This window comes from Macaca mulatta, chromosome 4 (genome assembly GCF_049350105.2).
Source record: "Macaca mulatta isolate MMU2019108-1 chromosome 4, T2T-MMU8v2.0, whole genome shotgun sequence".
Lineage (NCBI taxonomy): Eukaryota > Metazoa > Chordata > Mammalia > Primates > Cercopithecidae > Macaca > Macaca mulatta.
In genome coordinates this window covers 101,769,545-101,793,402 of record NC_133409.1, presented here as the reverse complement: position 1 = coordinate 101,793,402, position 23,858 = coordinate 101,769,545, and the positions used below count along the sequence as shown (strand labels likewise).

Genomic DNA, 23,858 nt, shown 5'->3' with positions numbered 1-23,858 from the left:
GAACTTGAACTTAATGCTGCCGATTTTTCATAAATCTCGATTCATGCTACCCCACTCCCTCTCGCTCAGCTAATGAGCTCCTCCTGTTACCCAAAGTTTACCCGAGAGACCCACTGTAGTGCCCGGGATAGCAAAGAATTCTCTGACTCAGGCTCTGACCCGGACTCGGAGAGGCAAAGCGAGCAGGAAAGGGATCTGCAAAGCTCACCTCCTCTTGGCCAAGGCGGCCTCGCGCGGGTGAGGCGGCCTCGCACGGGTGAGGCGGCCCCCGCGCTGCAGCCCCCGCGCTGCAGCCCCGGCTCCAGCGCCCCGCGCCGCCTCCGCGGCGGGTCGGGAGCGCGCGTCTCCGCCGCACCTCGGAGACAGGAGCTACTCGCCCGGTCCTGGGCGTGGGAGACGGCGGCGGCTGCTGCGCTCGCGCACCTCGGAGGAGCCAGGAGCCGGAACCAGGGCCAAGCCTGAGGGCCGGGGCGAGCCAGGCGGTAACCACGGGCGGGACAGGGCGCCCAGGGCCGAGCAAAGCCCGGGCGCTGGGTGCGGGGCGCGTGCAGCCTTGGTCAAGGCAGTAGGGCTTGCTTGGGCTTGGGGGCAGTCTTTAGTTTGGAGGGGCTGGAGAATGGGGTGCGAGGAGGAGAACTGTGATGTGAGGACGCCCAGGGGAAGAGTGTGGAGCCCGCGGAGAGCACCAAGTTTAAAACCTTCCCGGCAGCCCGCTGATGTGCGTGTGGACGCCGCTGGGCGTCCGAAAAGCCTGGAAGCGGCGGCGCTCGGGGCTTGGGTGGGCTTCCTCCTCTCCGCTGGGCCCCAGCGGCAGAGGCACACCCTTTCCCGCCGGTGAGAAAACTTTCCTTGCTGCGGCCCTCCTCCTGCCTTGGTGCCCTGCAACTGAGAGAGCTCCCCTGGACTGGGGAAATGTGCTGGCTCCGGGCCCCGGGCGCGCACCCCATGCATTGGGCAGGGTTCTCAGATGATCCCTGGCTTGACAGTTGTATTCATTTTATTTGAACTGGGGAGCCTGCTCTGCTCGCAGGTCATTTTACTGATTAGAGGGAAATAGGGGTTTCATCCTTTCCCCGCTGCCCCACCCCGCAATCCCCCCACCCTCCCGAGCCCCGTGCCTTCCCATCCTTTGTGTAATTGAGGAAGGCAAAGAGTAGTCTCTGCCGAAACCTGTTTGGAGGCGTTGTGGTTTCCACAGCATGTTAGATGGCACAGAATCTCAGCCACTACTCTGCATTTAGTTTGACAACAATGAAACACTCTGGTGTTTTGAAAGCAAAGGAAGCTTGAATGAATGTGTCCAGGCAGACGAGAGAAGGGAACTCCCATGCATAAATTAATTCTTACGAAAACCCCAAAAGTAAGTAGTGTTTTCAGTTTGCAGGTGGAGAAAATTAGATTGTGATATTAAATACGTTTTCCAAGGTGACTCCCCCAGTTAAGTAATAGTGGGCAGTAGGGGTCTGGAAGCTAGGACTGTGAGTCTAGTGTCCTTTAGGTACATTGCATGGGATACATAGTCAAGAACAGGTGCCAGAGAGTGACATGGGCCTGCAAGGATAAGGTCAGGAAAGCCAGAGGCCACTGTGAGCTGGGGTCCCCACAAGGAGTTTTGTTCTTATGAGGAAGACCATCCAGTGTTTATGGAAGAATAGATGATATTAACAGGTGATAGGAAAAGGAAGAGTTTCTTCCAGTCTGTATCTTTCTTTTCAAAATGGGAAGGCCAGCCTAAACCCTTTAAAGAGGGTCTCGAAGCCCGAAACTGGACTGGATGTTCAAAGCCCGAATGGCAGACGTCCTAGAGTAGTGAAAGCAATTATAGTCATCTTTGTGCAGGTATGAGAGATGAGAACGGACCCAGGAGAATTTTCAAGAGGGAAACATTGAATCCTCAAAAGAGGGAACCATTGAATCCTGGCAAGGTTCTAGAACAAATTCTTTAAGATAGCTCAAAACTACCTAGGGAAGCATTTACAAAGACTTATGCCAAACCAACTCCCTTCCCTTTTCTAGCAATCTCCTGGGCTATAGATCAGGGTATGCTGTATCCATTGTCTTCAAATGGATCAGTTTAGTGAATTGCAAACAGCAGTTTTTAAAACATGAAAACCAAAAGAAAGAAAGATATCAGAGTGCATTGCATGAGCAAGGGGAAGTACTGTTTTTGGAAGCACCGCTGGTGATGCACGTGTCCTGTTCTGCATTGCTGATCCTGCTGCCTCTGCCTGAGTGTTCATTCCCATTGCTGGCTGCCCCCTTTCAGCCTTCTGAGCTAGGCCCACTCTGGTCACAGTGGGGATCATCTTTTACCTTGCAAATTATATGTCATCAACATATTCTGGAAAGGTGTTCGCTTCCTCCTCCCCATTTCTGTCGGTCCCCAGACGCTGAAGTATTTTGTCAGTCAGAATTCATCTCTGAATTATTTATCTGTGAACTTTTTTTGATAGCCACAGTTCATAGATAACTTTTATCAAACATATTAAATTAGTCCAAATTGTATAAAGAGAATATCACATCTGTCCTTTTTAGCTTTCAAGTGAAATGTTTTTGTTATTTGGAGTACAAAAAAAAATATGCTTATGATGTTTGTGTAATATATTTAAGGAACTGTTATTATACCAAGCTATGATATTTGGAAGATTACCAGATAATGCCTCATTGTGTCATTGATGAGTCAAAAAAAGACTCATCTAGTCTTTTTTTTTTTAATTTTTCTTATTTTGGCTTTTTTTCCCCTAAATGAAATATCAAGGTAAATATATGAGAACCTCTCCATAACTCTTGAACCCACTGGTTACTTCAAAAGTATGAGGGTTCATCATGCAAAGGAATATGAAGAAATGTTTAAACAAACAAAACAAAAAATAATATGAGGGCTGAGCAAGGAGGCTTTGTTGAACAGATTTACTTCCTTCATCCCAAAGATAGTGATGGGGCCATCTGAGGGTGAGTTGAGCTGTCCATGTGCCTCTTGCATTTGGGGCTCACACAGTGGCCTAGGCGGCTGGATCACTCACTTTCCCAGAGTTTGTTGGGCAAAGGATGTCTGACGATGATCTGGGAGCCAGGTTGGGGCCACATGGGAGGAAGGGCTGGCCTAAGGGCGAGGACATCTGGCAGCAGAAGTAGGAATGAGCAGCCAGCTGAAGGAAGGTGAGTATTACTAACGCACCCATGTGAGGTATGAAGATAGTTAATTCAGTCCTGTCCTCCTGCTTTGATCTTGGAGTGATTTGAAACTGGCCAGCAGTTGAGTGGATGTGAAGAAATAGCAAAGAAGTTTACCTTCCCCCAACCCCAGCAGGAGACCAGCATGCAGCAGGACATTGCTGAAATAGGGCAGATTCATGTTATAATGGGTCAGAGTTTCTTTTGTTTCCAAAGATTAGATATTTTAATTCTTTTAGGTTTTTATATTTCTTATTTATTTATTCATTTGAGACAAAGTCTCATTCTGTCTGTTGCCCAGGCTGGAGTGCAGTGGCATGATCACAGCTCACTGCAGCCTCAACCTCCTGGGCTTAAGTGATCCTCCCATCTCAGTCTCTCAGAGAGCTGGGACTACAGACACACACCACTATGCCCAGCTAATTTAAAAAGGTTTTTTTTTTTTTTTTTTTTTTGTAGCGATATGGTTTTGCTATGTTGCCCAGGCTGTTCTTGCATTCCTGGGCTCATATCCTTGCCTCCACATCCCAAAATGCTGGGATTACAAGTGTGAGCCGCTGTGACTGGCCTCTTTTGGGACTTTGAAGTTGTTGCATGAGCAGAAACATCATGGGATCTACTCAAGTATTTGTTTGAGGGCAGGGAAGATGAATCCTTGAATATATTTTAAGGAGCAATAGAAAACCAAAATACAATTGACATTTGAGCAGGCCCCACAAGTTGTGCTAGCTCAGAGTAGGTAATATATGCTTGGGTTAAAATTAAGTAGAATAGCAATCTGTGTTTATTGTTACATTTACTTTTGACAAAGGAAGACTTAGAGGCAGAAGCAGTTAGAAAAGGAAAGAAAATGTTTACTTCCCCAGAGTGCAAGGGAGTCAGACTTTATAAGACTGGCCCATCAAATAAAATCACAGTAAATACTTGAAAGAAAATATTCCCCCAAATTACCAAAGTTCTCCATGTACATTAGTCTGTTGTTCATGACGGAAAACAATTTTCTCGCACAGTTACCATATTCCTAAAACTTGTGACTTGTTTTGAGACACCAGCATAGCAAAGAATCAAGGGAAAAATGGTTTTTTTAAGGGAGTGAGATGTGTTTGAAATTTTATTTTGGAGACCAACTTTCAGGCAGGGTGATGATGTTATTTTTGCTTCATGTCAGGGTACAAAGTGATTTTTTTCTTGACTGCAGTGTGAGAAATACTTAGTACTATTGGAGAAGAGGAAAGTATGCATTTTCCTTGCAAACATGATTCTGCAGTCCCTTATAGTATTGTTGAGATGTGAGGTAAAAAAGCAGAAGTTGAGAATATCTCTATGAGATGCTAAAATTATGTATGTTAAAATCTGAGTTTAATTGTTGCTCATGTTTCTGTTATCAAGACCTGTGTAATTTTTGCCTCACTAGAGAACATTAGTAAAATTTCATAACCCTTCAAGTGAAAATAGTTTGTAAGCTTCAAATAATTCTCCTGCACGGTGCATTTTGTTTTCTTCTTGCATGTCCTTGGTAATAGCAAAAACAACAATCACTGGAAGGCAGAGCAGACTGAGGGAGGCGCTTCTTAAGGATTAGTTTTGAAGTTGCCTGGTTGAACAAGAGAGAAAAATTAGGAGCTGAGTGAGGGAATGTGGTTATAAACGTTTTCTATCTTTCTACAAACCTTTGTATAGATTATTTCAGGAAATATAATTCTATCCTGTGTGGGGAAAAAAAGAAAGAAGAGAGAGAAAGAAACAAAATTAAGATCAACTATATCATATAAAACCTACATCATATTCCTACCAGTGTGATATGGTTTGGCTGTGTCCCCACCTAAATCTCATCTTGAACTGAATTCCCATAATCCCCATGTGTTGTAGGAGGGACCCACTGGGAGGTAGTTGAATCAGGGGGTGGGTTACCTCCATGCTGTTCTGATGGTACTGAGCTTTCAAGAGATCTGATGGTTTCAGAAGAGGCTTTCCCTGTCTCCACTCTGACTTCTCCTTGCTACCGCCATATACAGAAGGAAGTGTTTGCTTCCCCTTTTGCCATGATTGTAAGTGAAACTAGGCCGCATAAAAAAAAGAACTTAAAAAAATTAACACCAGGTGGCTCTGGATAGGGTCCCACCCTGCCTCGATAGGGTCCCACCCTGATAGGGTCCCACCCTGCCAATTCCGGGAAACAACCTCATGGGGTCCCACCCTGCCAATTCCGGGGGTCCCACCCTGCCTCGAAGTTCCCGGAATCAACAACTCCAGGAAAAAAAACCTCATAAGGTCCTGCTCTAACCAATTAGAACAAGACACCTTGCTCAGGCCATAGACAGACCCAATTACCACGCGCCTAAAGCTTTGTTTGAATTTCGCGCCCTAAGCTGTGTTTGAACTTGTGTTTGCCTATATAAACAGCCTGTAACAAGCAGTGGGGGTCCCAGGGCCAACTTAGAGCTTGGGACCCTAGCGCGCTAGTAATAAATAACTCTCTGCTGTGAATCTCGTGTCGGTGATCCTTCGCGGCGACCCCTGCCCAGGAGGGAATCGACAGTTCGGTTCCAACATAAGTTTCCTGAGGCCTCCCTAGCCCTGCGGAACTGTGAATCAATTAAACCTCTTTCCTTTGTAAATTACTCAGTCTCATGTATGTCTTTATTAGCAGCATGAGAATGGACTAACACAGTAAATTGGTACTGAGGTAGTGGGGAACTGCTATTAAAGATACCAGAAAATGTGGAAGCGACTTTGGAACTGGGTAATGGGCAGAGGTTGGAACAGTTTGGAAGGCTCAGAAGACAGGAAAATGTTGGCAAGTTTGGACTTTCCTGGAGATGTAGAGGGCTCAGAAGAAGACAGGAAAATGTGGGAAAGTTTGGAACTTCCTAGAGACTTGCTGAATGGCTTTGACCAAAATACTGATAGTGATATGGACAATGAAGTCCAGGCTGAGGTGGTCTCAGATAGAGATGAGGAATTTGTTGGGAACTGGAGCAAAGGTGGCTCTTGCTATGGTTTAGCAAAGAGACTGGTGACATTTTACCCCTGTCCTAGTGATCTGAGGATCATCAGAGAGATGATTTAGGGTATCTGGTAGAAGAAATGCCTAAGCAGCAAAGTGTTCAAGAGGTGACAGAGCATAGAAGTTTTGGAAAATGTGCAACCTGACAATGTGGTAGAAAAGAAAAACCCATTTTCTGGGGAGAAATTCAAGCCAGCCGGTTGCAGAAATCTGCATAAGTAACAAGGAGTCAAATGTTAATTGCCAAGACAATGGGCAAAATGTCTCCAGGGCATGTCAGAGACCTTTGCAAGCATCTCCTCCTATCACAGAGCTGGAGGCCTAGGAAGAAAAAATGGCTTTGTCAGCTGGTTCAGGGTCCCCCTGCTGTGTGCAGTCTAGAGACTTGGTACCCTGCATCCTAGCCATTCCAGCCATGGTTAAAAGGGGCCAAGGTATAGCTCAGGCTGTAGCTTCAAAGGGTTTAAGTCCCAAGCCTTGGCAGCTTCCATTTGGTGTTGAGCCTATGGGTACACAGAGGTCAAGAATTGAATTCTGGGAACCTCCACCTAGATTTCAGAGTATGTATAGAAATGCCTGGATGTCCAGCTAGAAGTATGCTGCAGGGGCAGAGCCCTCATGGAGAACCTCTGTTAGGGCAACATAGAAGGGTAATATGGAGTCAGAGCCCTCACACAAGTCTCCAATGGGGCACTGCCTAGTGGAGGTCTGAGAAGAGGACCACTGTCCTCCAGTCACCAGAATGGTGGATCCACTGACAGCTTGCCCCATGCACCTGGAAAAGCCACAGACACTCAATGCCAGCTGTGAAGGCAACCAGGAGGGGGGCTGTACCATACAAAGCCACAAGGGTGAAGCTGCCCAAGGCTGTGGGAGCCCACCTCTTGCATCAGCATGACCTGAATGTGAGATATGGAGTCAAAGGAGAATATTTCAGAGCATTAAGATTTAATTACTGCTTTATTGGATTTCAGACTTGCATGGGGCCTGCAGATGTGAGACATAGAGTCAAAGGAGATTATTTCAGAGGTTTAAGATTTAATTACTGCTTTACTGGATTTCAGACTTGCATGGGGCCTGTAGCCCCTTTGTTTTGGCCAATTTCTCCCATTTGGAACAGGTGTGTTTACCCAATGCTTGTACCCCCATGGTATCTAGGAATTAACTAACTTGTTTTGTATTTTATAGGCTGATAGGCAGAGGGACTTGCCTTGTCTCAGGTGAGACTTTGGACTTGAACTTTTGAGTTAATGCTGGAATGAGTTAAGACTTTGGGGAACTGTTGAGAAGGCATGATTGTGTTTTGAAATGTGAGGACATGAGATTTGGGAGGGGCCGAGAGTGTAATGATATGGTTATGCTTTGTGTCTCCACCCATCTCATCTTGAACTGTAGTGCTCATAATCCCCATGTGTCATGGGAGGGACCTGGTGGGAGGTAATTGAATCATGGGGGCAGTTATCCCCATGCTGTTCTCCTGATAGTGAGTTCTCATGAGAGCTGATGGTTTTATAAGGGGCTTTCCCCTTTTTGCTCACACTTCTCCTTGCTGCTGCCATGTGAAGAAGGATGTGTTTGCTTCCCTTTCCACTGTGACTGTAAGTTTCCTGAGGCCTCCTTAGCCATATTGAACTAATGTGAATCAATTTAACCTCTTTTGTTTATAAATTACCCAGTCTCAGGTATGTCTTTATTAGCAGTATGAGAATGGACTAAATCTTCCACTGAATTATCCCAACAGGAGAGGAGAGTTAATCCTTATTTCTAGGATTCTGAAGCAGAGGCCAAAGGTGGCAGGAGCAAACATTTATTTGGTTCTTACAGTTTACTCTGTAACATATCTGCACTTATTTAATATAAAACATAATCCTCCAGGTCCTGTATTATTGATGCTCCAGGAAGATGAACCAGGTATGCCTTGAGACTCTGGGGACTATTTGGGATCCTTAGACCTAGGCAAGCTGAGGGACACTACATTCTTGCCCTCACTTTATAAAGCCCCTCTTTTCTGGCCAGGCCCCTCCCTGAAAGATGAGGAGGCTATGGTGTACCTTGAGCCTGCACTGCCCTTGCACCCCAAGCTCTGGTTTGCTTATAATTGATTGTACTGAGGTGGCAGTGGGTCCAGTAGGTGGAGAAACTACAAGAGCTACACATCCTAGTTTAAGACCCCAGGCCTCAGAAGATAAGATGTCATTAGAAAGTTCAGCTTTTCTACTGCTCTGCCCTAAGCTCTTAAATAAACCACTGCTCTAGCTTACATTTCCATTTCTGCGGAACAGAGCTGGAAATACCTGGTACCGAAAGGTGACAACACGCTAGCAGCCCTTGCTCTCTGCGCCTCCTCGGCCTTGGAGTCCACTCTGGCGGCGCTTGAGGAGCCCTTCAGCCCCCCCTCCCCCACGGCACTGTGGGAACCCCTCTCTGAGCTGGCTAAGGCCAGAGCCGGCTCCCTCTGCTTTTGGGGAAGTGTGGAGGGAGAGGTGTGGGCGGGAACCGGGGCTGCACCCGCAACGCCCGCAACGCCCGCAACGCTTGCCTGCCAGCGTGAGTTCCGGGTGGGTGTGGGCTCGGCAGGCTCAGCACTGGGAGCAGCCGGCCGTCAGCGCCAGCCCCCCGGTAGTGAGGAGCTTGGCACCTGGGCCAGCGGTTGCAGAGGGTGTGCCAGGTCCCGCAGCAGTGCTGGTGTGCCGGCACTGCGCTTGAATTCTCGCTAGGCCTCAGCTGCCTCCCCGCGGGGCAGTGCTTGGGACCTGCAGCCAGCAATGCCCCAGCTTCCTCCCCTCCGACGTGGGCTCCTGCGGCCCCCCGAGCCTCCCTGACAAGCGCGGCCCCCTGCGCCTCGGCACTAGGTCCCATGGACCGCCCAAGGGCTGAGGAGTGTGGGCACACAGCTCGGGACTGGCGGGCAACTCCGCGTGCAGCCCAGGTGCCAGATCCACTAGGTGAAGCCAGCTGGGCTCCTAGGTCTAGTAGGGACTTGGAGAACCTTTATGTCTAGCTAAGGGATTGTAAATACACCAATCAGTACTCTGTATCTAGCTAACCTGGTGGGGACTTGGAGAACTTTTCTAGCACTGTGTTTAGCTAAAGGATTGTAAACGCACCAATCAGCACTCTGTGTCTAGCTCAGGGATTGTAAACACACCAATCAGCACTCTGTCAAAATGGACCAATCAGTTCTCCATAAAATGGACCAATCAGCAGGATGTGGGTGCGATTAGCTAAGGGAATGAAAGCAGGCTGGAGCCAGCAGTGGCAAATCCCTTGGGTCCCCTTCCACACTTTGGAAGCTTTGTTCTTTTGCTCTTTGCAATATATCTTGCTGCTGCTCACTCTTTGGGTCCACACCGCCTTTATGAGCTGTAACACTCACCACGAAGGTCTGCAGCTTCACTCCTGAAGCCAGCAAGACCACGAACCCACCAGAAGGAAGAAACTCCGAACACCTCTGAACATCAGAAGGAACAAACTCCAGACACACCCTCTTTAAGAACGGTAACACTCACCACGAGGGTCCACGGCTTCATTCTTGAAGTCAGTGAGACCAAGAACCCACCAATTCCGGACACAGTACCTCTCCTTTTCACTCGTTTGCTAAAAGAATGGTTCAGCTCAGAACCGTAACAAATAGTGTGTGATATGGTGTGTGCTGCTTGGAGACAGATACTATGAGCCAAAAATACAAAGTAGTCTTGTTTGGCAAGTCATCCTCACAGTGATTTAAGACACGGCCAGTCTCTCTTATTCTTATTGTGCCAAGTGTTTCAAAAACTCCACTAATTAGAATTTAAAGAGTGGTTGATTCCCTGGTATTCTTAAAATGATCTAATTTGAAAGTTTAAGATCTTTAAAGTTTTAATTCACTTAGCCAGGCTGTTTTAGAATAGCAGCTATGTAAAACACTATGACTCAGTGAGAGGCCAAGTCTAGTCTTTGGGGAGTCTGATGTATACTTTCTTGCTGCTAAAATGAGAGATTCAGATACTCCATGTAATGGGATTTGAGAGAAGAGAGAGATCCTCATGTGGTGAAATAGTTGGAAAGATCTCTTTGGAGGAGGTAATATCTGATCCCTACCCACAAGGGTAGACAGGAATCTGGAGAGAAGGAAGAGGAAGTCCAGCTTGCAGGTGGAACTGAATGGGCAAAAGCTCAGAGGACCATCTTTGAGGGTTTCCCCACCCCAGGTTCCTGTACCATCATGAGCCCTCCCTTTTTTAATGACCCTGTTGTTTCTACTGTCTATGTCTTCAGGCTTTTTTGTTGCCCCTTAACCCGTATGTGTGTGTGTGTGTGTGTGTGTCGGGGTGGGTGTGAGGGGGTGGGTGGGTGTATTTGAAAAAGTGAAGTTCATTGTGTGGGAGAGGATAGTTTGAAATAACAAGCCTGAATGAATTCTTTAAGAGCACAGTCTGCAATCCTTGACTTTTTGACCTCTACTAAATCTTCCATAGTTAAACAACAGTGTTTAGAATATCCTTGTTGATCTGAATGGACTCATAATAATTTTAGCATGTTCAAAACTAGTGCTCTTTCTCCAGGAAGGGCATATTTATGAGAACTTAGTGGACGTGTTTGCTGAAGATGGCATGAACTGGAATAGATTAATGACATTTTGTAAATATTTTCTTTTCAAAAATGTATTTATTTTTTAGTTATAGTAAGAGTGATTGGTATAAAGTAAGTCATTTTTAATGGACTTCCTGGGACAGTTTAATTAGTTCACCAAAGAGAACATTGTTTTCCCCAAATTAGTTTCAGCACTGTTATTAATTTGCTTGGGCTGCCATAACAAAATACTGCAGACTGGGTAGCTTAACCCACAGGAGTTTATTTTCTGTTTTCTTTTTTTGAGACGGAGTTTCGCTCTTGTTGCCCAGGCTGGAGTGCAATGGCAGGATCTCGGCTCACCGCAACCTCCGCCTCCCAGGTTCAAGTGATTCTCCTGCCTCAGCCTCCCAAGTAACTGGGATTAGAGGCATGCGCCACCACGCCCGGCTAATTTTTGTATTTTTAGTAGAGATGGGGTTTCCCCATGTTGGTCAGGGTGGTCTTGAACTCCCGGCCTGAGGTGATCCACCTGCCTCGGCCTCCCAAAGGAATTCATTTTCTCACAGTTCTGGGGACTGGAAGTCCAAGATCAGGGTGCTGGTCACGTAGGTTTACTCCAATGGCCAGAAGGGAAGCTCTGCTCCAGGCCTCCCTCCTTTGGCTTGCAGCCGCTGCCCTCTTGCTGCCTCTTCACATGGTTGTCCCTCTGTGCATGGGCTCCCTTGATGCTTTTCTCTGTGTGTCCTAATCTCCTCTTCTTATGAAGATATTCTTCAGAATGGATGAGGGCCTCATTTTAACTTAATTACCCCTTTAAAGGCCCTATGTCCAAATACAGTCACATTCTGAGATACTGGGTGCTAGGGCTTCAACATATGGATGTTGGGGGTGGGGACACAATTCAGTCCATACAGCACTGTATTCACATTGTAGTACAGTAGGGGCTCCACACCCGTGGGTTCCACATCCGTGGATTTAGCCAATTGTGGATGGAAAATATTTAAACAAGAAAAGGATAGTTAACTAGATTTGAACAAAAAAAAAAGGATACTGAACATGCACAGACTCTTTTTTTCCTTGTAATTTATTCCCTAAATAATACAGGATAGCAAATATTTACATAGCATTTATATTGTATTAGGTATTATAAGTAATCTAGAGATTATTTAAAGTATACTGGAGGCTGTGCATAGGTTCTATGCAAATACTACACTGTTTTATACTGGGGACTTGAGAATCTCTGGATTTTGGTGTTTGAGAGGTCCTGGAACCAAGCCTGCACAGATGCTAAGGAATGACTGAATATATGTATACACAGTGAATGATGGTAGTGACGCTGGACATGCTGGACATGGGCAGCCAAGATGAACTTGAATAAGGTGTTGGTGGAGCTGTCAGGTGCAGCCGATGAGGCTGTGAGGGCAGAGATCCAAATCTGCATTGAAGCCAGTAAGGCCCTGATGAAGGTCCTGGAGTTGGCAAGCCTGTCCCCGAGACCTATGTGCTCTGCAGCCACCTCCACAAATGACCTGCCCCCACCCCTCACCCTTCCTTAAAGATGAAGAAGCCTGAAAAAAAAAAAGGTATACACACAGGCTGGGCACAGTGGCTTACACCTGTAATTCTAGCACTTCGGGAGGCTGGGGGTGGGCGGATGACTTAAGGCCAGGAGTTTGAGACCAGCCTGGCCAACATGGTGAAACCCTGTCTCTCCTAAAAATACAAAAAGTAGGTGTGGTAGTGCACGTCTGTAATCCCAGCTGCTCAGGAGGCTGAAGCATGAGAATGGCTTGAACACAGGAGGCAGAGGTTGCATTGAGCCGAGATCATGCCACTGCACTCCAGCCTGTGTGAGGAGCGAAACTCTGTCTCAAAAAAAAAAAAGTATATCTAGACACACACACACAATGTGTATGTTCACATGTGTGTGCTTTCACATGCATGTGAACACATATACACACCCATAATACAAATAGATACAGACCACTGAGTTTGTGATACAAGTGAAAAGCAACTTGATAATTTTGTTAAGTGACAGAATCATAGATCTGGAAGGACTTTCACTACATCCCTTTCAGTTCTTTTCCTTTGTTTATAGGGGGTGAATATTTCAGCCATAATAGGTAGCTCTCATGTGAATGTAGTAGACAGAGGCAGTGTCATGCGAACCCCCATGGAAGTGTGTGCTTGCTGTGAAAATATTGATGTCAAACTGCTAGTCTTCCTGTCTTGCAGAGGACTGCCTTTATTGTGAAATTACATCTTCTCTACTTGGAGGGTGTTTAAGATAACTGTCTACAAAATGATAATTATTAATGATAGTTGTTTTTAAAATTTTTCCTTACTTTGCAAAATAAAAATGCTGGCAAGTCTGTATTCCAGGTCCATGAAAACTGGCTGGTCTCTAGAAAACATTCCCCAGAGACTGGATGGAACCAGTTTAATGAAATTAAGGTGCTTCCTTTTTGTTGTTGGGAAGCTGCTAATTTTAAATGTAATCCATGAGAAGGGCCTGAAAGCTTTGGAATGATAATCTGTGGTGGACTTCTCCTGAAATGAACTGGGGTAATGACAGGTACAACAGAAGGTAAAGCTTATAATAAGGAGAATTTGACCGGGTGCGGTGGCTCATGCCTGTAATCCCAGAACTTTGGGAGGCCAAGGCAGGCAGATCATGAGATCAGGAGATGGAGACAATCCTGGCTAACATGGTGAAACCTCGTCTCTACTAAAAGTAGAAAAAATTAGTCGGGTGTGGTGGCATGCGCCTGTAGTCCCAGCTACTCAGGAGGCTGAGGCAGGAGAGTCACTTGAACCCAGGAGGCGGAGGTTGCAGGGAGCTGAGATCACGCCACTGCATTCCAGCCTGGGCCACAGAGCGAGACTCCATCTCAAAAAAAAAAAGGAGAATTTGGGAAGTGGCTAGTGTGTTTCCAGGACTGGTCAGGGTGAGAAGACCATGAACTGGCAAAGCACACATATTCTGCCACCTGTCTAAGACTCTCCCAGGGGTTGAAAGGGGTGATTCCTCACAGCTTAGAGGGAGTGTCCCTTTTACTTGAAAGGGAATCCCCACAAGGCTGCTGAAAAGAGCAAAGCTGGATCCTTGAAGGTGGACCAGGGAGGAAGGATCCACACAGGGAGGGGTGCTCAGATGTCTCAGCACCCTCTGTCATCCTCTGGGGTTCTCTTTTGCTTCAGAGAGTTCTCATTACCCTCCCCTCAAGTGCTATGATTGGGAAGCACTGCTTCTCGTTATTTTTTAAAAAATTATTTGTATTATTTAATTAATTTATTTATTTTTGAGACAGCATTTTGCTCTGTCACCCACGCTGGAGTGCAGTGGGGTGATCTCAGCTCACTGCAATCTCTGCCTCTTAGGTTCAAGCAATTCTTGTTCCTCAGCCTCTCAAGTAGCTAGGATTACAGGCATGCACCACTATGCCTGGCTAATTTTTGTATTTTTAGTAGAGATGGAGTTTTGCCATGTTGGCCAGGCTGGTCTTGAACTCCTGGGCTCAAAGCAATCCACCTGCCTTGGCCTCCCAAAGTACTGGGATTACAGGCATGATCCACCAAGCCTGGCCTAAAAAAAAAAAAATTATAAACAATATTTAGAACTTTTTTGTATTTTGGTTAAATATGCATAATATAAAATGTACCATTTTTGAATGTACAGTTCAGTGGCATTAAATATATTTACATTGTTGTACAACCATGACAACTATCCATTTTCAGAACTTTTTCATTATCTCAAACTGAAACCCTTTACTGGTAAATAACAATTTCCCATTTCCCCACCCTTAGCTCCTGATAACCACCATTCTGCTAGGTTGGTGCAAAAATAATTGTGAATTTTGCCATTAAAAGTATTTGCAAAAACCACGATTACGTTTGCACCAACCCAATACTTGCTGTCTTTAAGAATCTGGCTATTCTAGGTACCTCATATATGTAGAATCATGCAATATTTGTCCGTTTGTAACTGGCTTATTTCATTTAGCGTAATGTTTTCAAGGTTCATCAAAGTCGTGGCATGTTTCAGAACTTCATTGCTTTTTAAGGCTTAATATTGCATTGTACATACAACATTTGGTTTATGATTCATCTGTGATTGGACACTTGGGTTGTTTTGACCTTTTGGCTATTGTAAATAATACTGTTATGAACTTAGGTGTGCATAAATATCTGTTCAAGTCTCTGCTTTCAGTTCTTTTGTGTATATATCCAGAATTAGAATTGCTGTATCATATGGTTATTCCATGTTTAAATTTTTGAGAAACTGCTATACTGTCTTCCACAGTGACTGTACCTTTTTACCTTCCTACCAGCAGTGCACAAGGGTTCCAGTTTCTCTATACCCTCACCAATACTTATTTTCTGATTTTTGATAATTACCATGTTAATAGGGTGTGAAGTGGTATCTCATTATGAAGATTTCTTTTTGATAGTTGGTTCTTTGACTTGACACTAGTAATTTAAAGCGTGCTTTCCCTAACAGTTTAGAGATAGAGCAAAAATAAAGTAGTCATGGGAACTCAGAAAACCTAACTGTAATAAAAGTGACTGACTTGGTATTCTATTGGTCCTCTCAACTAGCCTAGAATTTTTTGAAGGACAGACCAAGAAAAGCAAGGTCTAGAAAAGGCTAGAGTTAAGCCTATGCCTTTCCTGTGATTGGGGAAGCCAGCTCCACCATGATAGCATGTTATGGTGGCAACAGGACATTGACATTGGAATACAGGACGGCAGTCTAACACGTAGACACACATGTAGTGGGATGGAGCATTACGGTTCTGTTTTGTCATATTATTACAACTCCCTTGTCCTGATTCTACTTTCACCAGCTAATCTTCTGATCTGAAATTTTTATTCAACAAATGGATATGCTCGTTATAAATCATTCCGCTATGCTTGATTAGCATGACTGAGTCCATAAGGGCTTTCTCATCTCTGGAAAACTGAAAATTCAGTTTCCTGAATCTGTAGAGCCAGGGGCAGAGGTGCAGTCGTATCTCAGGGCCATGCCTCTTCTCTTCTCTGGAAATTTTCTCCAGATGGAGACTTTACAGCTTCTTTCCTGGGTGTGTAACATGAAATTCTTCTTGATGTCCAGCTGAAGTCTATTAGAATGGGGCTAACCTGTGGAGCACTACAGAGCCAGGAAACACTCACTTTAAAAATTACTTCTGGCCGGGTACAGTGGCTCATGCCTGTAATCCCAGCACTTTGGGAGGCAGAAGCAGGCGGATCACCTCAGGTCAGGCGTTTGAGACCAGCCTGGCCAACATGGTGAACCCTTTCTTTACTAAAAGCACAAAATCTAGCCAGGCATGGTGGTGCATACCTGTAATCCCAGCTACTAGGGAGGCTGAGGCAGGAGAATCGCTTGAACCCAGGAGGCGGAGGTTGCAGTGAGCTGAGATTACACCACTGCACTTAAGCCTGGGCGACAGAGGGAGACTCCATCTCAAAAAACAAAAAAACAAAAAAACAAAACAAAAAAAACTTCCTAGCCTGTTTACTACCATATAGGTGGCCAGGCATAACAGAAAGAGGTAGATTTATGAATACAAACTGCTTGTCCCCTTTGAGACACCAGCTGGTGAAAGAAGGGTGCCCACTTCTTAATTAAGCAATTCTTTATTTCAGGTGGTGACTACATATCTATCAGTGTAAAATATTAAGTTCCATTTCTGTTTTTGGAAGTTGTTCTTCTATTGGCATTGATTTTTATGTTAAGATGGAAGAAGTCTTCAGGCTTGGGAACACTTTTTGTCCGCTGCCTTGCTGCTGGAAACAAGTTGCTGAGTGCACAGGAGAAGCAGGGATAGGCAGGAAATAGATACATCCTGAATTCTCTGTCAGCTGTCAGTCACCATTTTTTGAGGACTGCTGGGTAATTGAGTACTTTCTAGGAAACACTAGAGAATGGCATAAAACTTGGCAGTGTAGAGAAATTTGGGAAGTATGTCCATTTGAAAAGGAAGAGCCCAGCATGCGTACGTTTGTGTGTGTGTGTGTGTGTGTGTACGTGCGTGTAACATCTCTAGACTGAATTGAGTGGCCAGAGCATCAGACTTCAAAAGAGTCATACTCGAGTCAAAATAGTAGTAAGGAGGAGAAGACTACAAAGTCCTGGAAGCATGATCTTTTTTATTTAATTGGAGGAAAGAAAAATCCACGCCCCATGAAAGACACCACTGACTTGAAATGGATTCACAGAAAAAGAATCAGCAGACCTGGGAATTAAGTGGGAAGTGCCAGTAGAAGATGGTGGTTTACGCAGACTCTATAAAAAGGAGAAGTAAACTGGAGAATAACACCATGTTACTGTTTTTAAAGCACTGCCCTGGGAGGACACTGTGGCAGCTTTGATTGAGAGGGTCAAGCATGATCCCTTGCTGGGAGGTGCTGCCTTATAGAGATGCTTTAAGAAGATCCAGCTGGCTCGGAGTGTGATTCATAACATTGAAGTCTCTCATTTTCTATATGACCTTACCCACTTAGACATGGGTAAGCTGGGTGCACCATTGTTCTGTGCAAGGAGGAAATTAAGCTTCTAAAGTTGCAATTCTGAAGTTCCCACTTTGGGCTCATCAGCCGCCAAAGTGCAGCGTGGCTGAGCTTTATCTTTGGTTTCTCAAGTCTCTTTGCTGGAAGAGAGAGAGGGTTATGAGTCACAAGGGTCACTTCTCTATGTTGTGTGGGGGACAGTCATTCCTGGAAGTAAGAGGAAGAAGAATAAGAAGAGGTAACTAACAAGACCTTCCTGGCCTGGGCTAGAACAGAGGTTGGTGGTCCTGGGTGGCATGCCTACTTTTGGAGTTTGAGGATTGAAGAGGAAGGTGAGAGAGTCATTGCAGTTGGGAATGTTGATCATCTGACTGGCCATTAGGTCTTCCCCTGTACAAACTGGTCAGCATAGGTCTTTGGATTTGTGGCATTGACTGGCAGTTTCTTGGAATGCCTTAGTAGCTGCGCTGTCAGTTGTGTGCATGTTTGTGTGGGGGCATGCTCATTTTTCAGGGTTTCTGGCACCTTTTGGATTCTTCTTAATGTGCTAGTCCTGTGCCTGGGTTAGTGGTCACTTGAAAAACTCATCTGCTGATGTTGACCCCTTAACATGGAAAAAAAGTGTCTAACTCCAAAGAAGCAGCCCCCTTGCTGTGCATACCATCGTAATCCACTAAGGATATTGACACAAAGCCATTTATTCATAGAATAATGGCTTTATGATTAGAATAGAATTTATTCATAGAACTACTTTGGGAAGTTCTATGTCTGAGTACATCTCCTCAAATTCAGGGAGGTGGAGAGAATTGCTTGATCCATTTTTAAGAAAGTAGAGAGGGCTGGGCATGGTGACTCACGCCTATAATTCCAGCACTTTGGGAGGCCCAGGCAGGCAGATCACCTGAGGTCAGGAGTTTGTAGACCAGCCTGGCCAACATGGCGAAACCCTGTCTCTACCAAAAACACAAAAATTAGCTGGATCTGGTGATATGTGCCTGTAGTCCCAATTTCTTGGGAGGCTGAGGCAGGAGAATCACTTGAACTCAGGAGGCAGAGGTTGCAGTGAGCCGAGATCTCACCACTGCACTCCAGCCTGGGTAACAGAGGGAGATTCCCCTCAAAATAAAAGAAGGAAAAGAGGCCAGGTGTGGTGGCTCATGCATGTAATCCCAGCACTTTGGGAGGCCAAAGCAGGAGGATCGTTTCAGCCAGCGAGGTCAATGCTGCAGTGAACTATGATTGTACCATTGCACTCCCACCTGGGCAATAGAGTAAGACCTTGTCTCAAAAAAAGAGGGACGGGGAGGAAAAGAGAGTGCCCAGGAGTGGTATAGGAACCTGGGTTGGAGCAGGAAAGATTGGATAGTTCGAAGAAGGGATGAAAGTGATGGGAATGTGGGTTGGAAAAGAGGTGATGGTTTAGTGAGAGGTGTCTGGGCCTGCTCACCACGCTTTCTCTGTTTGGGTTTGTGATCTTCCCTCTTCCCTGACAATGGGCTGGCATGGGCTACACTACCCTGTGCACACCTGGAAAAGGTAAGCTTCCTTTCAGGGCTAGCTTTGGGATGCAGTCCTAATCTTCATTTTTGCTTTGGTTGGCAATGATGCTTTCAGCTGCTCAAAAGAGCAATTTAGTCTCTCTGATGTGGAAGTTTGTTTAGGATATGTTTCTGTCAAAGAAGTTATTTTTCATGACTCTAATATCGTAAAGAAATCTGACATTAAGAAAATCTCAGGGTGGGGAGGGTGGTTCTCAGGAGTGGTAGCCACACAGACAGCAGCTGCCCGTGGAGCTGCCGCTTCCTGCTGTTGTGTTCAAGACAGAGCAGCTGCTGGCCTGTCAGCACCCCAGGGAGTGAGGCTCAGTGCCAGGCTGCCTCGCTTACTGCGTGGATGGCCCAGATCATGCACACTGTGGTGGAATAGCAGACTCAGGGGGCTGCTGCTTGGACATGCTGGCAGTTCCCAGCTTATGTTTCAGCAAAGCTTGGAGAGTCACTGCGGGCTTGGTAATGGGGATGACGCAGAACACTTCCCTAGCACTGCCTTATGTTTGTTGTTGGTCCTTGTGCATCTGATGGCCTAAGCTGGTTAATTTGAAACTTGCATGAAAAAATAATGCCTCGTCGACTTTTTCAAGGGCACTAGGTGACTGCTTTAAAGAAGAGGTCAGAGGTTCTGTCCTCCAAAGCTATCTTTGGGATTCAAGAAGTGAGAGGAAAGAGCCAGTGGAGACAAATGCCTCTCCTTTTGTTTGAAGGCTACTCAGGCAACTGGTGGCTGCTTGGGGAGAGCTGGTGTCACATTTCATTCTGCAGAATGAGAACCTCCTGTAGGCTGGCTCTGTTATTCAGTCATTCTTATCTGTCAGTGTTGGTCAGAACTTCACTCCTCTCTTCCCACCTTCAGGACTTTTGCACATATAACTTATATTACCCTTTGGTAATGCCCTTTAGTAATCAATCCCTAAATAGTTCATTTAGATGAAAGGGGACAGTGTAAGGGGGAGAAAAAGAAGGCATGTCTCTATTGTAGGGTGGGTGGTTGATATTCCTTACAGTTCACTCTTACACAGACACATTTTATTGACTAGTTCCTGACCGGCCCTATGAGGGTGATGTTACTGCTGCTTTCTGACTGGTCCTGTGGACCCTGGCAGCCACAGATGAGGGTCCCCACTGTGTGCTGACTTTGATAACTATGTGGCTGTGGGAGAACAGCTCTCAGTTCTGTGGTGCCCTGAATACACACCCTCCATCTTTATTTTCTTCATTCCTTTAAGTACTTTTCACTATTTTTCTGTTCCAGATGAAGTTGAGTGCCTCCCTCCGCTCTGCTGTTATAGTAGTTGTAATGTTGATTTCTACTAAAAATGATGTGATCAAACCACACACTTCATCTTATTTTCCTTAATAAAGAAAAAAAGAAGAGAAATCCTATTTTATTTTTGAGTTGGTAGAACAGCATGAATCCCAGGATGTAAATGTTGATCATTTTAACTTTCAAATGATCTAAACACCTGTAAGTAATTTTTGGTCATAGTTTTATTTATTTGTCTGGGCACCGTGGCTCGCAGCTGTAATCCCAACACTCTGGAGGGTGAGGCAGGTAGATTGCTTGAATCAATCAGTTAACACTTGGTGCATTTGGTAAGAATTGGCTGGCCAGGGAGTTGGGTGTGTCTGAAGAACAAAGCAAGGCTTTTCTATTCAAGATCAGCATTTCTAATTAATAGTTGTGCGGCCTGCTAATATTTGTCTTATTTTTTCATGCAACATCACATTTAATTTTTATAGCAACTCCATGAAGTGGGTACCATAATCATCTTCATGTTACTAGTGGGAAAACTGAAGCTCAGATTTTTTTTTCATGGCTCTATAGCAGGGATTGGCAAACTTTTTCTATAATATAAGACCAGAAAGTAAATATTTTAGGCTTTTTGGGCCCATCCTTTGAACAGTATGATGACATGGAGTTAGAGTCCTTTTCTGTGGAGTCATGTCTGGGATGGGAAAGAAGGGGTGAGGGAAAGGGGAGAGTGATGCAGAAGTGTGGCAGAAGGGTGGTGGTGGTGATTTTGCCCCAGCTTCCCTGAGGATTGTGCCCTGGAGGCAGTGGGGAGGGGTGCGGGCTAAAGAAACCTCAGAAAGCTCTTGAAGCGGGCGCAGTGGTAGTGACTGCTCAGTGAATCTTCGATTCCGCTGGTATTTCATTCAAATTTTCCCTTATGTTACTGCTATCTGTCGCTTTGTCTCCCTTTCTCCATTGTAAGGGAAGGCCTGTGGAGTACTGATCTGTCTCAGGCATCTCTGCCCACCCCACAGTGTGCAGTGTCTTGCACACCGTAGGTGCTCAAGCACAGTTATTGACCACAGGCTGCATTGACTTATCACCTTCAGCATCCATGCTGCGCAGTGCAATCATCTTCTCCCAAAGAAGTCAGGAGTTTTTGGTCTAAAATAGTCACAGTTAACAAAGATACTCGGGACATCCTGAAAATATGATAAATTTCAGGAATAAGCAGTTGGACAAGTTGTGGACTTCTGTTGAGGATCTTCTGCAAGATCCACTATGCAACTTTTGTTGCCTGTTTTTCTTTATTCACTCCTTTTTATTAAACTTAGTTTCCTCTAACCCCACTGGAAGCAAGAAAAGCAAACAAACAAACAAAACCTTAGGTTGCTTATCTCCATTGTTGCATAGTAGGTGTTCAATGGATACATACTGAGCTAGTTCATTTCTGATACTAATTTGATTACTTCTCCTAAACATTCTTTCTTCTTACAAAATTCTCTGTCCTCTACCTCCCAAATCCCACAAAACTTCTCACCTCCACACATAGGCTGATTACTCGGGAATGGTACAGGAGGCCCTTGGTGATTCTAATTGATGAAAGACTAAAAAATTCCCTTATAGGAGAACTGAAATCAATGTCAATCTGAGATTGAGTAATACATCAAGTTAGTATCAGAAATGAACTAGCTTCAGCAGACTCTTTGCATACTCTTGCAGGTATAGGTGCTGAGGCTGAAGCTGTAAGCTCAGAGATTTTGACATACTCTTTCCCTCCTTTCCTTCTTTCCTTCATCAATTACTGAACATTGGTTATGTGCCAGGCATTGGGTTAAGTTCACAAAAAAATACAGTGTCTGGTTTCAAATACATTTATTCCAGTCTAGTGGCGAGATAAAAGGAAGTAGTGGCCATATGACATGAGGTGTGGGCAGCTGGTAAGAACCTCTCCTGGCCTAGGGGGTAAGACCTCCTCAAGGGGTTTGCTGCCAAACTCCTGAATGTGATCAAGAGTAATTAAGGTAACTGTGCAGCTCTGGATGAATTAACATGTTCTGCGCTTGACTTTCTCTATTTGTACAGGTTGAAGATGTCTGCCCAGAGGTTAATTTCTAACAGAACTTCCCAGCAATCGGCATCTAATTCTGATTACACCTGGGAATATGAATATTATGAGATTGGACCAGTTTCCTTTGAAGGACTAAAGGCTCATAAATGTAAGTTTTATACAATTCCTCATTGTAAGCACAAATTGTATTTCTCTTAACCTGTGAAATCCCCAAGGATTATTTCTCCTGAACATTCTGTCTTCTTACAGAACTCTCTGTCCTCTGCCTCCCAAATGCCACAAAACATCTCGCCTCCATACATAGGCTGATTGCTCGGAAATGGTACAGGAGGGCCTTGGTGATTCTAACTGATGAAAGACTAAAAAATTCCTGTAGTAGGAGAACATGAATCAATGTCAAGCTGAGATTGAGAATTTTAAAAAAGCATTTGCTATTTTAACTCCTTCAAACTGTGAATGTTTGAACTATCAAAAATATGTATAAAAATAGGATCTGGAACTGTTGTTTGAAGAACTTTCTTTTGTAACACAGCAGCATCTTTTCATCCCAGTTGGTTTTCTAGAGCTGTGGAGAGCAGTGTATCCATGTGTGTTCATAATGATGGGCCAGAATAGCCTGTGATCATTTCTAACTCTGTGTTCTAGGCATGAATTGTGTTTCATGCTATTGGAGTAATTAAGGGTCTAGCACAGAGCAAGGAAATGTAATTCTGTGAGATGTTGCTATTCAACTCGAGTCATAAGTGAATGCTGACTGGCCAGCATGAGACATCCTTGCTTCACTAAGTAGAGTTAACAGTTAACATGGTAGGCAGGAACTGCTGCCCAGTCCCAGGTCCTGTCTTGGTAACCCCGTAAACATCCCTGAAATGTTCGCTTTTGTCAGAGTGAATTATCCACAGCACTGTAAAATTTTTATGTTCTTAACTGGTCCAGGTTAGTGGGACACATTAGGAAATATAAGAGGACCTGGAGACACAAATGTAGCAAAGAAAGCGTTTTCATTCCTTTAATTATTTCCTGGCTGCTTCTATCCTGACCTGTCTTGGCATTCATGATCTCTTGCACCAGCTTGGTGCTCTTTTGCAAGAACGGCTTTCTATTTTTGTTCCTTTAGCAAAAATCATTAACTAAACCATATGTTCTTTACCCCTTAAGTGAGTGGTAATAATTAAATACTTTCACTCATTCCTTTATTGACATCTACTCAGTATTTCTTTGTGGAAAAAAAGCATATGGCATTCATTAAGGTATGCTGTCATTGATTATCTGATAGAAGGCTGTTGGGTATGAAATCACCCACCTTAATTTACTTAAATTCTTTAATATGTTGTTTTTCTAGGATAACTTTTATGTAAGGACAATTGCTTGTTCTGAATTATAGTGGAAATCAAAATGACTGGGAAAATTGCCACATATTTTCTTGAAATGTGGGCTTTTACAGCTTGGTGACATCAACTTTATTTTTGTGTCAGCTTGCTCCTGTCTCTTTTCCTTAGTATAAGAGGCACAGAAGACAGGCCTACTGCTATAATTTTGGTTGGTACATTTCCAGAGACAATTGAATAAAATCTTTTGTGAGGATATTTCATTCTAGAAATAATTATAGCTGGAAAACTTCCTGAGAAACATAGGCAGAGGTGTGACTCACTCACTCCTTACTTACACTACCTACTATACCATTAATAACAACTGCTTTTGTTAATTTTAATATTCACATCAAGATAAAACAAAAATACCTGAATA

At 44.6% G+C, this 23,858-nt stretch overlaps 1 protein-coding gene and 1 long non-coding RNA gene across 4 annotated transcripts in view; one reads left to right on the top strand and one right to left on the bottom strand.

The window, feature by feature from the left end:
• Window positions 1–371: 371 nt before the first annotated feature.
• MRAP2 (melanocortin 2 receptor accessory protein 2) overlaps window positions 372–23,858 on the top strand; it is a 51,050-nt gene continuing 27,563 nt past the window's right edge. The window contains exons 1-2 of one of the 3 annotated variants that reach the window (XM_077998381.1): window positions 372–834; window positions 22,127–22,260. In XM_077998381.1, the coding sequence (XP_077854507.1) occupies window positions 617–834; window positions 22,127–22,260 (352 nt within the window). In that variant the 5' untranslated portion in view covers window positions 372–616. 3 annotated transcript variants of the gene reach the window in all.
• Window positions 4,094–22,131, bottom strand: LOC144340324 (uncharacterized). Its single transcript, XR_013416307.1, has 2 exons — window positions 9,691–22,131; window positions 4,094–4,768 (listed from the first exon to the last, which is right to left on the bottom strand). It is a non-coding gene; the product is annotated as an uncharacterized LOC144340324 (long non-coding RNA).